Source organism: Hyla sarda, chromosome 6 (genome assembly GCF_029499605.1).
Source record: "Hyla sarda isolate aHylSar1 chromosome 6, aHylSar1.hap1, whole genome shotgun sequence".
NCBI classification, from domain to species: Eukaryota; Metazoa; Chordata; class Amphibia; order Anura; family Hylidae; genus Hyla; species Hyla sarda.
Window position 1 is genome coordinate 263,472,178 of NC_079194.1, and position 14,685 is coordinate 263,486,862.

At 44.8% G+C, this 14,685-nt stretch overlaps 1 protein-coding gene across 4 annotated transcripts in view; it reads right to left on the bottom strand.

Annotated features, from left to right (window-relative positions):
• Window positions 1-14,685, bottom strand: part of PLCB3 (phospholipase C beta 3) — a 249,247-nt gene that overhangs the window by 11,636 nt on the left and 222,926 nt on the right. For all 4 annotated transcript variants that reach the window (XM_056527175.1, XM_056527176.1, XM_056527177.1 and 1 more), the window contains exons 23-29: window positions 12,406-12,510; window positions 12,127-12,215; window positions 11,333-11,444; window positions 10,682-10,720; window positions 10,379-10,583; window positions 10,078-10,210; window positions 9,917-9,993 (exon numbers count right to left, since the gene is read on the bottom strand). In XM_056527175.1, coding sequence (XP_056383150.1) covers window positions 9,917-9,993; window positions 10,078-10,210; window positions 10,379-10,583; window positions 10,682-10,720; window positions 11,333-11,444; window positions 12,127-12,215; window positions 12,406-12,510 — 760 coding nt within the window. The remainder of the gene's footprint in view (window positions 1-9,916; window positions 9,994-10,077; window positions 10,211-10,378; window positions 10,584-10,681; window positions 10,721-11,332; window positions 11,445-12,126; window positions 12,216-12,405; window positions 12,511-14,685) is intronic.

Genomic DNA, 14,685 nt, shown 5'->3' on the forward strand with positions numbered 1-14,685 from the left:
ATTTATAACCATTGGATAGCTTTTGCTGGCAGTGTCCTATAATCCTACTGGAGGTTTGTGTTTTAAGAAGTCTAACATCCTGCCTACAAAGTACAGCATTTAGTGGACTGACAGGTTGTCAGACTAAGGATCACATGGCTCAACTATGAGTTCAAGATGTATGGCTGTTAGTTAAGCACTTGTTGCTGAAAGAGGGCAGTTTTAAAAGTGGACTCCCCTCATTTACTAAAGCCATTAAGATCAGCTCTCAACACTAACCAGCAACAGGGGTCAACTGAAAACAATGGGAGAATTGTAACCCTCTATTTCAACAGAAGATGAAAACAGATTTTCCCAGAAGAGTGATCCCCTTTGATTAAAAGTATTAATCTTAAGGATACAGACAATTTTCATTTTGGGGTTTTCGTTTTTTCCTTTTCTCCTTTAAAAGGAGTACTCCACTGGCCAGCTTTCTGAACGAAATGTTCCGAACACTGTTTTTGTGCTGCAGGGGTGGGCCACGCCCCACCTGCCGTCAAGGCCACACCCCCTCAATGCAGTTCTATGGGAGGTCACGCCTCCTCCGATAGACTTGCATTGAGCGTGATGTCAGGAGGGACGTGGCCGACACCTGCAGCACGAAAACATTTAGTTACGAATGCTGGCCAGTGGAGTACCCCTTTAAAGAGCCATAACTCTTATTTTTCCACCCACAGGGCTTGTTTTTCGTGCGACCAATTGTACTTTGTAATTACGGAAATTCTGTAGGTCAATGTGATTAAAACGATTTTTATTATTGCACTACTTTAAAAAAAATGCTAACTTTTTTTTAACCCCTTGGGGACCGAGCCCATTTTGACCCTAAGGACCAGAGCATTTATTGCAATTCTAACCACTGTCACTTTAAGCATTAATAACACTGGGATGCTTATACTTATGAATTTGATTCAGAGATAGCTTTTTCGTGACATATTCTATTTTATGTTAGTGGTAAATTTCCGTCGATACTTGCATCATTTCTTCGTGAAAAATTCCAAAATTTCATGAAAAATGTAAACATTTTGCATTTTTATAACTTTGAAGCTCTCTGCTTGTAAGGAAAATAGACATATCAAATAAATTATATAATGATTCACATATACAATTTGTCTACTTTATGTTTGCATCATTTCAAAATTTCAAAATCAGAATTTTTCAGAGACCAGTTCAGTTTTGAAGTGAATTTGAGGGTCTTTATGTTAGAAATACCCCATAATGGACCCCATTTTGAAAACTACACCCCTCAACGTATTCCAGATGACATTCAGAAAGTTTGTTAACCCTTTAGGTCAGGGGTCCTCAAACTACGGCCCACCGAGGACATTTATCCGGCCCGACACTGCCTGGGACATCCCTGTGTCCCGAAAGATGTTTTCGGGACACAGGGATGCGCTCTCGGAGGCCCCGCGTTTATTTTAAAAACGCAGTGCCGCTGGGAAGGTGGCGCACGCAGGGACATCACTGACGCCGTGCGTGCGCCTATAGCAACGGAGCGCAGAGGTGCGGCACAGCGATGAGGACGTGCGCTGGCCAGCTTGGTAAGTGTTATCAGCGGGACATCAGCTTCGGTGCTCCGACCACCACTCCTTCGGTCCCGGGACTTACTGCTATGTCCGGACCGGAGGAGCGGTGATCGGAGCACTGAAGTGGGGCAGTACACAGGCATACAGACATACAGTGTATGGCTGGAGGCTGTATGTCTGTGGGGGAACCTACTGCACCTAATGTGGGGAGCTATACTGCACCTAATTTGGGGGAACATGCTGCACCTAATGTGGGGGAACATTATACTGCACCTAATGTGGGGAGCTAAACTGCACCTAATGTGGGGGAACATACTCCACCTAATGTGGGAGAACATTATACTGCACATAATGTGGGGGAACTATACTGCACCTAATGTGGGGGAACTATACTGCACCTAAAGTGGGGGAACTATACTGCACCTAATGTGGAAGAACTATACTGCACCTAATGTAGGGGAACATGCTGCACCTAATGTGGGGGAACTATACTGCACCTAATGTGGGGGAACTGTACTGCACCTAATGTGGGGGAACTGTACTGCACCTAATGTGGGGGAACTGTACTGCACCTAATGTGGGGGAACTGTACTGCACCTAATGTGGGGGAACTGTACTGCACCTAATGTGGGGGAACTGTACTGCACCTAATGTGGGGGAATTGTACTGCACCTAATGTGGGGGGAATTGTACTGCACCTAATGTGGGGGAATTGTACTGCACCTAATGTGGGGGAATTGTACTGCACCTAATGTGGGGAAACTGTACTGCCAACCCTAATGTGTGGGAACTACAACCTAATGTGGGGGGATCTATACTGTCAACCTTACTGTGCTGCGTACTTAAAGTGGTAGTCCACTAATAAGATATATAAGTGTGTATAGGAATTTGTTCATGTTTTGTTATCTATAGTCCGGCCCTCCAACGCTCTGAGGGACCGTGAATTGGCCCCCCATTTAAAAAGTTTGACGACCCCTGCTTTAGGTGTTTCACAGCAATAGCAGCAAAGTGGAGATGAAAATTCAAAATCTTTCTTTTTTACACAAACATGTTCTTGTAGACCCATATTTTTTATTTTTACAAGGGGTAAAACGAGAAAATGGTGAAAATGTTGCTTAAAATTTTAAACCCCATTTCTCTCGAGTAAGGAAATATATCATGTGTGGATGTAAAGTGATCTGCTGGTGCACTAGAGTGCTCAGAAGGGAAGTAGTGACATTGGGATTTTGGAGAGTGAATTTTGCTGGAATGGTTTTTGGGGGGCATGTCGCATATAGGAAGCCCCTATGGTGCCAGAACAGCAGAAAACCCCCCACATGGCATACTATTTTGGAAACTACACCCCTAAAGGCATGTAACAAGGGGTCCAGTGAGCCTTAACACCCCACAGGTGTTTGACAACTTTTCGTTAAAGTCGGACGTGTAAATAAAAAAAATGTTTTCACTGAAGTGCAGTTTTTTTCCAAAATTTACCAACTTTGCAAAGGTAATAGGAGAAAATGCCACCCAAAATTTGTAACCCCATCTCTTCTGAGTATGGAAATACCCCACATTAGGATGTAAAATGCTCTGCGGGCGAACTACAATGCTCAGAAGAGAAGGAGTCACATTTCCCACATTTTTGGAAAACAAATTTTGCTGAAATGGTTTTGGGGGGGGGGCATGTCGCATTTAGGAAGCCCCTATGGTACCAGAACAGCAAAAAACAAACAAACACACATGGCATACTATGGTGCCAGAACAGTGGACCTCCCCCACATGTGACCCCATTTTGGAAACTACACTCCTCATAGAATTTAATAAGGGGTGCAGTGAGTATTTACACCCCCAGATCTTAGGAACAGTGGGCTGTGCACTATGCGGGCTTTGTAAACACACATGGCCTCCAATTCAGGACACATTTTCTCTCCAAAAGCCCAATGGCGCTCCTTCTCTTCTGAGCATTGTAGTGTGCCATCAGAGCACTTTACATCCACATATGGGGTATGTTCTTACTCTTAACCAAATTTTGGGGGCTTTTTTTTCTATTTTCCCTTGTGAAAATGAAAAATTTAGGGTAACACCAGCATTTCAATGAAAAAAGATTTTATTTTCCCATCCAACTTTAACCCCTTAAGGACTCAGCCATTTTGGCCTTAAGGACTCAGACAATTACATTTTAACGTTTTCATTTTTTCCTCCTGGCCTTCTAAAAATCTTAACTCTTTTATATTTTCATCCACAGGCTAGTATGAGGGCTTGTTTTTTGCGCGACCAGTTGTCCTTTGTAATGACATAATTCATTATATCATAAAATGTATGGCACAACCAAAAAACACTATTTTTGTGGGGAAATTAAAAAGAAAAACGTAATTTTGCTAATTTTGGAAGGTTTTATTTTCACGCCGTACAATTTACGGTAAAAATGACATGTGTTCTTTATTCTGAGGGTCAATACGATTAAAATGTTACCCATTATTACATACTTTTCTATTATTGTTGCACTTAAAAAAAATCACAAACTTTTTAACCAAATTAGTACGTTTATAATCCCTTTATTTTGATGACCTCTAACTTTTTTATTTTTCCGTATAAGCGGCGGTATGAGGGCTCATTTTTTGCGCCATGATCTGTACTTTTTTTGATACCACTTTTGCATATAAAAAACTTTTAATACATTTTTTATAATTTTTTTTTATAAAATGTATTTAAAAAGTAGCAATTTTGGACTTTTTTTTTTTTTACGTTCACGCCGTTCACCGTACGGGATCATTAACATTTTATTTTAATAGTTCGGGCATTTACGCACGCGGCAATACCAAATATGTCTATTAAATTTATTTTTTACGCTTTTTGGGGGTAAAATAGGAAAAAACTGACGTTTTACTTTTTTATTGGGGGAGGGGATTTTTCACTTTCTTTTTACTTTTACGTTTTTTTTATACACTTGAATAGTCCCCATTGGGGACTATTCATAGCAATACCATGATTGCTAATACTGATCTGTTCTATGTATAGGACATAGAACAGATCAGTGTTATCGGCTATCTTCTGTTCTGGACTGCTCGATCTCAGACCAGAGAAGACGACGCCGGGAGCCGGAAGGAGGAAGGTGAGGGGACCTCCGTGTGGCTTTCTGAATGATCGGATCCCCGCAGCAGCGCTGCGGGCGATCCGATCATTCATTGAAATCGCGCACTGCCGCAGATGCCGGGATCTGTATTGATCCCGGCACTTGAGGGGTTAATGGCGGACGCCCGCGAGATCGCTGGCGTCTGCCATTGCCGGCGGGTCCCTGGCTGCGATCAGCAGCCGGGATCAGCCGCGCATGACACGGGCATCGCTCCAATGCCCGCGGTTATGCACTGGACGTAAATGTACGTCATGGTGTGTTAAGTACCACAGCACCAGGACGTACATTTACGTCCTGCGTCCTTAAGGGGTTATCCAGGAAAAACCTTTTTTTTATATATCAACTGGCTCCAGAAAGTTAAACAGATTTGTAAATTACTTCTATTAAAAAAATCTTAATCCTTTCAGTACTTATGAGCTTCTGAAATTAAGGTTGTTCTTTTCTGTCTAAGTGCTCTCTGATGACACGTGTCTCGGGAACCGCCCAGTTTAGAAGAAGTTTGCTATGGGTATTTGCTTCTAAACTGGGCGGTTCCCGAGACACGTGTCATCAGGGAGCACTTAGACAGAAAAGAACAACCTCAACTTCAGAAGCTCATAAGTACTGAAAGGATTAAGAATTTTTAATAGAAGTAATTTACAGATCTGTTTAACTTTCTGGAGCCAGTTGATATATAAAAAAAAAGTTTTTTTCCTGGATAACCCCTTTAATGAAAATTCTTCAAACACCTGTGGGGTGTTAAGGCTCACTATACCCATTGTTACATTCCGTGAGGGGTGTAGTTTCCAAAATGGGGTCACATTTGGGTATTTATGTTTTTGCGTTTATGTCAGAACCGCTGTAAAATCAGCCACCCCTGTGCAAATCCACTCCAGAGCCTTGTTGTGCACCCGCAGAGCATTTTAAGCCCACATATGGGGTATTTCCATACTCAGGAGAAATTGCATTACAAATTTTGGGGGTCTTTTTTTCCTTTTACCGCTTGTGAAAATAAAAAGTATGGGGCAACACCAGCATGTTAGTTTAAAATGTTATATTTTTTTACACTATCAGGCTGGTGTAGCCCCCAACTTTTCATTTTCATAAGGGGTAAAAGGAGAAAAAGACCCTGAAAATTGGTAGTGCGATTTCTTCCGAGTACGGAAATACCCCATATGTGGCCCTAAACTGTTTCCTTGAAATACGACAGGGCTCCGAAGTGAGAGAGCGCGATGCGCATTTGAGGACTAAATTAGGGATTGCATAGGGGTGGACATTGGGAATCACTGGCATAGAATACCCCTAACAGGGTGCCTCCAGCTGTTGCTAAACTCCCAGCATGCCTGGACAGTCAGTGGCTGTCCGAAAATGCTGGGAGTTGTTGTTTTGCAACAGCTGGAGGCTCCCTTTTGAAAACATTGCCGTACAATATGTTTTTCATTTTTATTGGGAGGGGGGCATTCGCACTGGCGGGTTACGGTGAGTTTCCCGCTAGGAGTTTGCACTGTGGCGAAAAATTTGCCGCAGCTTAAACTTGAAGCAGAAAACTGTACTGTAAACCTGTCCGTAAGAATGTACCCTGTACATTCACATGGGGGGGGGGCAAACCTCCAGCTGTTTCAAAACTACAACTCCCTGCATGCACTGACAGACCGTGCATGCTGGGAGTTGTAGTTTTGCAACAGCTGGGGGCACACTGGTTGGAAAACCTTCAGTAAGGTTCTGTTACCTAACTCAGTATTTTCCAAGCAGTGTGCCTCCAGCTGTTGCAAAACTACAACTCCCAGCATGTGCTGATCGCTGAAGGGCATGCTGGGAGATGTAGTTATGCAACAGCTGGAGGTCGACAACTACAACTCCCAGCATGCTGAGACAGCTGTTTGCTATTTGGGCATGCTGGGATTTACAGTTTTGCAATTTGTGATCTCCAAACTGTAGCCCTCCAGCTGTTTCAAAACTACAACTCCCAGCATGTACTGACAGACCGTACATGCTGGAAGTTGTACATTTGCAACAGCTGGAGGCTCTGTTTTGGAAACATTGCCATACGATTCCTTTTTCATCTTTATTGGGGGGGGGGGGGGGAGACAGTGTAAGGGGGGTGTATATGTAGTGTTTTACCCTTTATTATGTTAGTGTAGTGTTTTTAGGGTACATTCGCACTGGGTTACGGTGAGTTTCCCGCTGCGAATTTGCGATGCGGCGAAAAATTTGCCGCAGCTCAAACTTGAAGCAGGAAACTCACTGAAAACTCGTCCATGTGAATCTACCCTGTACATTCACATGGGGGGGACCTCCAGCTGTTTCAAAACTAGAACTCCCAGCATGTACTGATAGACCATGCATGCTGAGAGTGAGTTGTAGTTTTGCAACAGCTGGAGGCACACTGGTTGGAAAACCTTCAGTTAGGTTCTGTTACCTAACTCAGTATTTTCCAACCAGTGTGCCTCCAGCTGTTGCAAAACTAAAAGTCCCAGCATGTACTGATCGCCTAAAGGGCATGCTGGGAGATGTAGTTATGCAACAGCAGGAGGTACGCAACTACAACTCCCAGCATGCCGAGACAGCTGTTTGCTGTTTGGGCATGCTGGGATTTTCAGTTTTGCAACATCTGGAGGGCTACAGTTTAAAGACCACTGCACAGTGATTTCCAAACTGTGACCCTCCAGCTGTTGCAAAACTACAAATCCCAGCATTCCCAAACAGCAAACAGCTGTCTGGGCATGCTGGGAGTTGTAGTTTTGCAACATCTGGAGGGCTACAGTTTAGAGACCACTGTATAGTGGTCTCAAACTGTAGCCCTCCAGATGTTGCAAGGCAACTCACCGGCTACGAAGGATCCAGGGAGCCGCATCGCCATCCTCTTCTGCCGCCGATCGTCACCTGCTGCCGCCGCTGATCACTGACTGATGGGTAAGTAGACTTTGGTGCCGGCCCCCTTCGGTTTCCCCGTTCCGCCCCGCCTATTGTGGGTGGGCAGAACGGGGAAACCGAAAGTTAACCCCCCCGCCCCCCATCTGCTATTGGTCTTCGCTTGTAGACGACCAATAGCAGGGGTGGCACTAGAGATGTCCTGATACCATTTTTTTAAGACCGATTACGAGTAACGATACTTTAATTCTAGTAATCGCCGATACCAAGTAAAAGTACATTTTATTTTAAAGGGAATCTGACACCAGGGTGACCCGGTCTCTGGCGCTGCTTACCGTATGATATGTGGGCTCCTTGTTGTGGAGTGGATGCGGCTGCTGTAATATGAGACAAGATTTCTCTATTCTCCATTGGGCAGAACAAAAAATTTGCATTGGCGGCGAAACTGTTGACCACATGGTGAGGAGCGGTAGAAACTGGGTCACCTGTACTATCTACCTATAAATTCAAGTTAGTGCAGGTGACTCTGCTGTAAGATTGCCTTTAATATTAGGTAGTATCCTCTTGCAGACACTAGCAGCAGCCCCCTGTAGACATTAGTAGCAGCCCTCCTGTAGAACGCAGCCCCCCTTGTAGACGGTGCCCCCCCTTGTAGACAGGAGGCATCCCCTGTAGACATTAGTAGCAGCTCCCCTGTAGACCGCAACCCCCCTTGTAGAAAGCAAGCCCCCCTTTAGACTGCAGCTCCCTACAGCTGTTAGTAGCAGCCCTCCTGTAGACTGCAGTCCCCCTTGTAAACAGCAGGCCCCCTGTAGACCACAGCCCCCACCCTTGTAAACAGCTGACCTGCGGCTGTCCTCTGACAGGTGCTGCTGCTGTCCCGTTCTCCCGTCCGCATAATGGCGTTCTATGGAGGAGCATGTGACATACACATGACTGATTCTTCCGTAGCGTTACGCTGGGCGCAGTGGAGGAGGTGGAGTGACGTGTGTGTCACATGCTCCTCCATGGAACGCCATGATGCAGACGGGAGTATGGGAGAACGGGGCAATGGAGCGGCAGCAGATATCGGATTTGGTATCGGGGACATTGAACGAGTCCCCGATACCAGGGAAATGGCTAGTGTCGGCCCCGATACCGATAATAGTATCGGTATCGGGACATCCCTAGGTGGCACCCCTGCCAACTCACTCCTATCCCTTGTCTTGGACAACCCCGATGCCCCTTATTTTCCGGGTCACCGGAGACCCGTATGACCCGGAATAGCCGGTGTGAATTCACTTCACTTCTTTCTGGAAAAAATCATAACTACATGCACGAAAATTTATACATTTAAAATTTAAATTTTCTGACCTCTATAACTTTTTTATTTTACGTGTCCGGGCCGGTATGAGGGCTCATTTTTTGGGCCATGATTTGAAGTTTTAAGCGGTACCATTTTTGTATTGATCTGACTTTTTATCGCTATTAATTTTTTCATGATATAAAAAGTGACCAAAAATACGCTATTTTAGACTTTGGAATTTTTTTGCGCGTACGCTATTGACCGTGCGGTTTAATTAACGATATATTTTTATAGTTCGTACATTTACCACATGTTTATTTTTGGTTACAGATTTTTTATATGGAATTTGGGAAAAGGGGGGTGATTTAAACTTCTAATAAGGAAGGGGTTAATGGGTGTTTTTAAAACTTTTTATTCAACTTTTTTTTTTTTTTTTTTTACACTCTAAGTCCTCTTAAGGGACTTTTAGGAGGAATCATTAGATTCCTCATACAGATCAATGTGGTTTCATAAAACCACATTGATCTGTGTGCTCTGTGCTCGATTGATAAAGCCTGGTCCTGCCAGGCTCTATCAATCACAGCGCAGCAGCCGGCATAGGACGATAGGTAAGCCCCACTGGACCACCAGGGATCGTTTAAATGTTCCTTTAGATGCCGCTTCAACTTTGACAGCGGCGATCTAAAGGGTTAATAGCTGGCCGAGGCAATCGCCGGATGTCTGCTATTAACAACGGCCCCCAGCTCAGGAATCAGCTGGGGGCTTTCTGGTGTGATGCGGGCTCTAGTCGGGAGCCCACGTCATACACCGCTTGCCATCTCAGGACGAGCTGGCACGTCCTTAGACGGCAACCAGTTAAATGAAGGCAGTGAGTGTCTGGCTACTGAAACTAGACGACGCTCACTGCTCTGAAGCGATTTAAGGATTCAAGACATACAGGTATGCCCTTGGTCCTTAAGTACCAGGACAAAAGTTTGTACTTGTGCGCCCTATGTCCTTAACAGGTTAAGGGGGCACGCAATATAACAATGGACTATCTAACTTGAAGACCCTTTTTTATAAATTAATTTTAAATTACTCTATTTTCATCCTTTACAGATATTTACTCTTATATGCAACGACACTTACTTCTCACTAGTTTCTTTTAACTTCTTGAGCTGGGAGGAATGATAGGCTTGGGCAACGTCATGTAGCTTCAGCACAGCCTGAAGGTAGAAAGCAAGGAATAAATTGTTAGACACTGCACCGTGTTGACCTTAGGGAGATCAGGAATGTAGGGGAAGTTGCACCTGTTGAAGGTGAAAGTGCTTAAGTTTCCTTTCTTGCTCGTGTTGCATTTCCCTAAGCTCTACAAGACGTCTCTGCTGCTCTCCCTGGAGATCCATCATCTTCTTCTGTTGCTCCTCCTGCTCTGGCAATGAGCTACAGTAACAATGTAAAAAAGTAACACACAATCAATGGACTCTGCATGATATGAATGATGTAACAAAAGACATAGTATCCCTGACTCTGTCCAAGATAAACTATAAATTATGTCAACTGTAAGCACAAACTGCTCAATACAGCTTATGCTCAAAAAGTGGGACTTACTCTTGTCCTGCTTTAGGGCTCTTTCCAAACTTCTTCTTGCGGATGCTCTGGAACTGTATGAATCTGCTGCTCTGCTCCTTACACAGAGAGGACACCTTGCGCAGGTGTTTACGGTGCATGTGTCGCAGTTCCTGGTATTGTCGGCAAAGCAGCTTTACAAAGCTTTTCTGTAACTTTAATTCCTCCAAGGAAGGAGGTAGTACATCTGAAAAAAAAAAAATCATGACAAACCTTGCAAAAAGGAAAAATAGGCCTATCTTATTTGACAGCAGAAATTAGGTTCTAGTGCACATTTCCCATTACCTGTTAATATACTTGCTATGAGGTCGTCACGTTGCTGAGCTGAAAAAAAAAGTTGGCATAGTAATAAATATATAAATATACACACACAAACACACACACATAAAAAACAATTAGCACAAGTATAAAATAAAAAAAATACTAAAATACCTCCTTTTTAATGCAGTACAAATACAAAATATCAGTACTATTACCCTAATCCCAACCCAATGTATTGATGGCTAAATCTAACTAGGAAGTACTCACTCCTTATGGACGTCTTATACAGTTCAATGGGAGTAGAGACCCTATGTTGTGATCTTTCCCTAGTGGTGGCTTTTGGCAATCAGAGTTTTATTAATCATGTTTATCTCTATTTGAAAAAAGGTACAATTTTATTATAGGTATATTTTCCCTACCATATTTTCCCTTGCAATAGTCTGCATTTCTATGCCTTGCGTGGGCCATTAATCTCTTGTCATCCCCTCTGCATTTGCTCTTATGCATACGCAAATACTGATCTTTTTGCTCTTACAATTTGGGGGTCTGGCTACAATTTGGAAATCCTAGATTACTAGGATTTCCAAATAAAAACAAAGTGACCAATGTCATGCCAATGGGCTAAACTGGTTGTCTTTAACCCAGGGTGTTAATGTCTGTGGCACAGGCACATACCAGGGGGTGGTACAGGGGCGATCGAAGGTTTCTTGTCACTCAGGATCCTGTTGGTAGAATCGTATGTTGTGTCTGGCTTTTTTCTATCTTGTGGTTTTTCAGTGTTGTTAAGCTGCAGTTAATAATAAAATAGCAACTATCAGTCAATGGCAGAATAGGTTACACTTCTCAGTGTTATGGAGTGTTTATATAGGATATATCTTATCGATTCTGCATGCCATAGTAAACAGTTAGCATTAGATTATGTTAGGTCTTTATTGTATAATAAATAGTAGCATATATGGTACAGTATATCAGAAAATGTTGTAGTAATGGCTGAGATAATCATTTCTCATTTGTGTATTTCTGTTGAAAGAGTGCATGCAGAGAAATAAAGACATAGATGATGTGATCCCCAAGATTTAAAGCGTCACTGTTACTTTGACACATCACACAGACAGATCTTTTGGGGTCTAGGAGTCCCCCACCAATTATTAGCTAGAGTTAGGGGAAACATGCAGGTGAGTGCTTTACTCCATGGCTTGCTGCTCTCCTTAACTCATTGCATCAGATGAGCTCCACTGTAGTCTATGGATTCTGTGTCATGCAAGAAGTCAGCAGGAGAAGTGAGCCAGGAACTGAACAGCTGCACACTCCTCGTCTCTATCTAACGATTGGTGGTCTGAACCCGACCAATAAAAACTTTTTATATGTCTGTGTGACATTTTAAAAGTTTTTTTTTTGTGACAGAAACGCTTTATTGCAGTCACCGTTTTCCTATAATAATAACGTGTAAATCTTAGTGTGCACCATACCTCACTTTCTCCAATCAAAGCCACGAGCCTCTTTGCCCTCTCATCCAGACTGACATGTTGGATGGGGTTTATCAGAGCTCTGATGTACTCTAGGGACGATGAAGTTAGTGGTCAGTATTACACAAAAAATAAGGATTAAACAGAAACCATCAGCAAACAACATGAGAACCTGTAACAAATGTGTGTGATAAAGATAAAAGGGCAATGAATATGTACAGAATAGTAAGATAGGGAAGATAACTGAATAACTGAATAAGAATTACAGATAGAATCACTGACCTTGGTGGTCATCAGGGATATAATCATTGGCTTCAGTATATACAAGAAGAGCTGGGAGACACAGAGGCTGATTAATCTCATTCCTGAGGCAGATGTAATGATAACCTGTCAAGAAAACAAGAATGGATCACACACTTATCTATATCTCTTCCAAAGCACCAGCTAAGCTTTAGCAGCTTTGCTGTTCCTGAAGAGCATCAGTATATTTGAGTCAAAATTTTGTCCATCAATACCTTGCAAAGGACAAAGGCTTGGTAGATTCGGGCAGATTTACAAATACTTTCTAATTCTTAGGGCTGTATTACACAGCATAACCCCCCTCCCCCAATATGGCACTCATTTACAGAGTCTATTACATAGCTTGGTATTAAAAAGGCAGTGCTGCACGGACAATCACTGGATCTTTAAAGGGGTACTCCAGTGGAAAAAAAATGTTTTATATACTGGTGCCAAAAATATAAAATCGATGTGTAGATTACTTCTATTTAAAAATCCTAATCCTTCCAGTACTTATCAGCTGCTGTATACTACAGAGGAAAATGTATAGTTCTTTTCTGTCAGACCACAGTTCTCTCTGACACCTCTGTCCATGTCAGGAACTGTCCAGAGTAGGAGCAAATACCCAGAACAAACCTCTCCTGCTCTGGACAGTTCCTGACATGGACAGAGGTGTCAGCAGAGAGCACATCCTGTGAACACAGCAGTTTCAGTGTGTGAAGTTGTCGGGTGTGTCTCCTTTGAGCTCCAGACTTCCACACAGAGAGAAGCAGCGTTTTTCATCTGCCTTCCCAGGGGTGTGGCAGGCCCCTGGGGAGAGCTTTCCTGCATGGAGCCAAGGGAGTCTCGGGCTTCTACCTCTCGTTCCCGGCTGGCGAGAGGGGGGAAGATAGTATCTACAGCCGGTTCCAAGGTCAGGGTGAGGCGTTCCAGCAGGGCCCGCAGAAATGTGGTGCCCACTCCCCCGACCGGATAAGAGGGACGTAAGGTAACAGCAAAGACCAGCGGTCCTTCTGCTACCCCGGAACCCCAGCAATGGGGGGCACGGGGACCAAGGGAGTCATTGGCGACCTATGGCTCAAGGATACAAGCCAAGATGGCGGAGTACGAAGAGCTGGGCAGGAAGCTGAGGAGCCTGAGAGAGGACCTGAGATTTGCCCGCTACCAGGCTGACCAGGGCCCTACAGGTAAGAGGCATAAGTTCACTGCCTAGGTGCGGGCTCTGAAGATAGAGGTGGCGGAGGTGGAGGAGGCTAAAAGAAAAATCTCTGGGGGGACAGGATTCCTAAAAGAAAAACTGATTATTGAGGAGAGATTCAAAGAAAGGAAATATGGTGCAGGCTGCCATCAGGAGAACAGTGAGGAGGAGGAGGAAGGAGGGGAGGAAAATGGCGGAGAGTCGGCTGTGGGAAGTGAAATGGATGCCACCCCTAGTGTGTGTGACCCCCAGCCCCCCCAAGATAGCTACCCTGAGCCCACCCAGGTGGCGCTACCCTCCAGTGATGGGGAGACAGAGGAGAGCGGTGAGGAGGAGCTGGCCAGTGGGGGTTTGCTGCAAGCCATTATACAGCAGGAGTCCCCTACCCGTATGGATGATTTTGCCTTTGGTGAGGATCTCGGTAAAGATGATCTGGTAAAGAAAAGGAAGAAAAGGCAGAAGGTTCAGGAGACTGTGACTTATATGTTTCGTCCTTTCCAGCAGTCTGAGCCAGCTGTAAAGTTGGTTCAGACTGCTGGGCTCCCCAAACTGCCAGTCCCCATTTCTGTGGTGAAGCGGGGCCAGAAAGGGGGGTACAGCATGACATCCAAGATGGCAGAGGACGCTATAGAGCCAGCAAGTCCTATTGGGCTTAAGGTGGGCAGCCCTGGTGCTGCGGGACCGCCCCAGGGTGGTGGTGGGCGTGTCCAGGCACCAGGGGCAAGCTATGCTACTGTTTGCTCGGGGAACGGTTCCCCGGGTGTTGCTGGCACTGCGGGGCACTTCCCTGTGAGGGGGGGGGGGGGGGGGGGGCGGGGGAGTGTCCAGATAAGTGATATGTCTGTGTGCTTGGGGGGCGTTCCCCCGAATGCCGTGGACATTACCGGTGCTGCAGGGCACTACTCTGTGAGGGGGGAGAGTGTCCAGGCGTCGGGAGCAGAAAACGGTCGGTCTGTGGGTGCTGTGGGGCACTCTCCTGTGAGGGGGCAGAGTGTCCGAGCGCCAGTGCCAGCTGCAGAGCCCGTGCAGTCGGGCAGACATGGTGATGGCGTTGTGTGAGGAGCTGGGGTGCGCTCGGAGGGGCA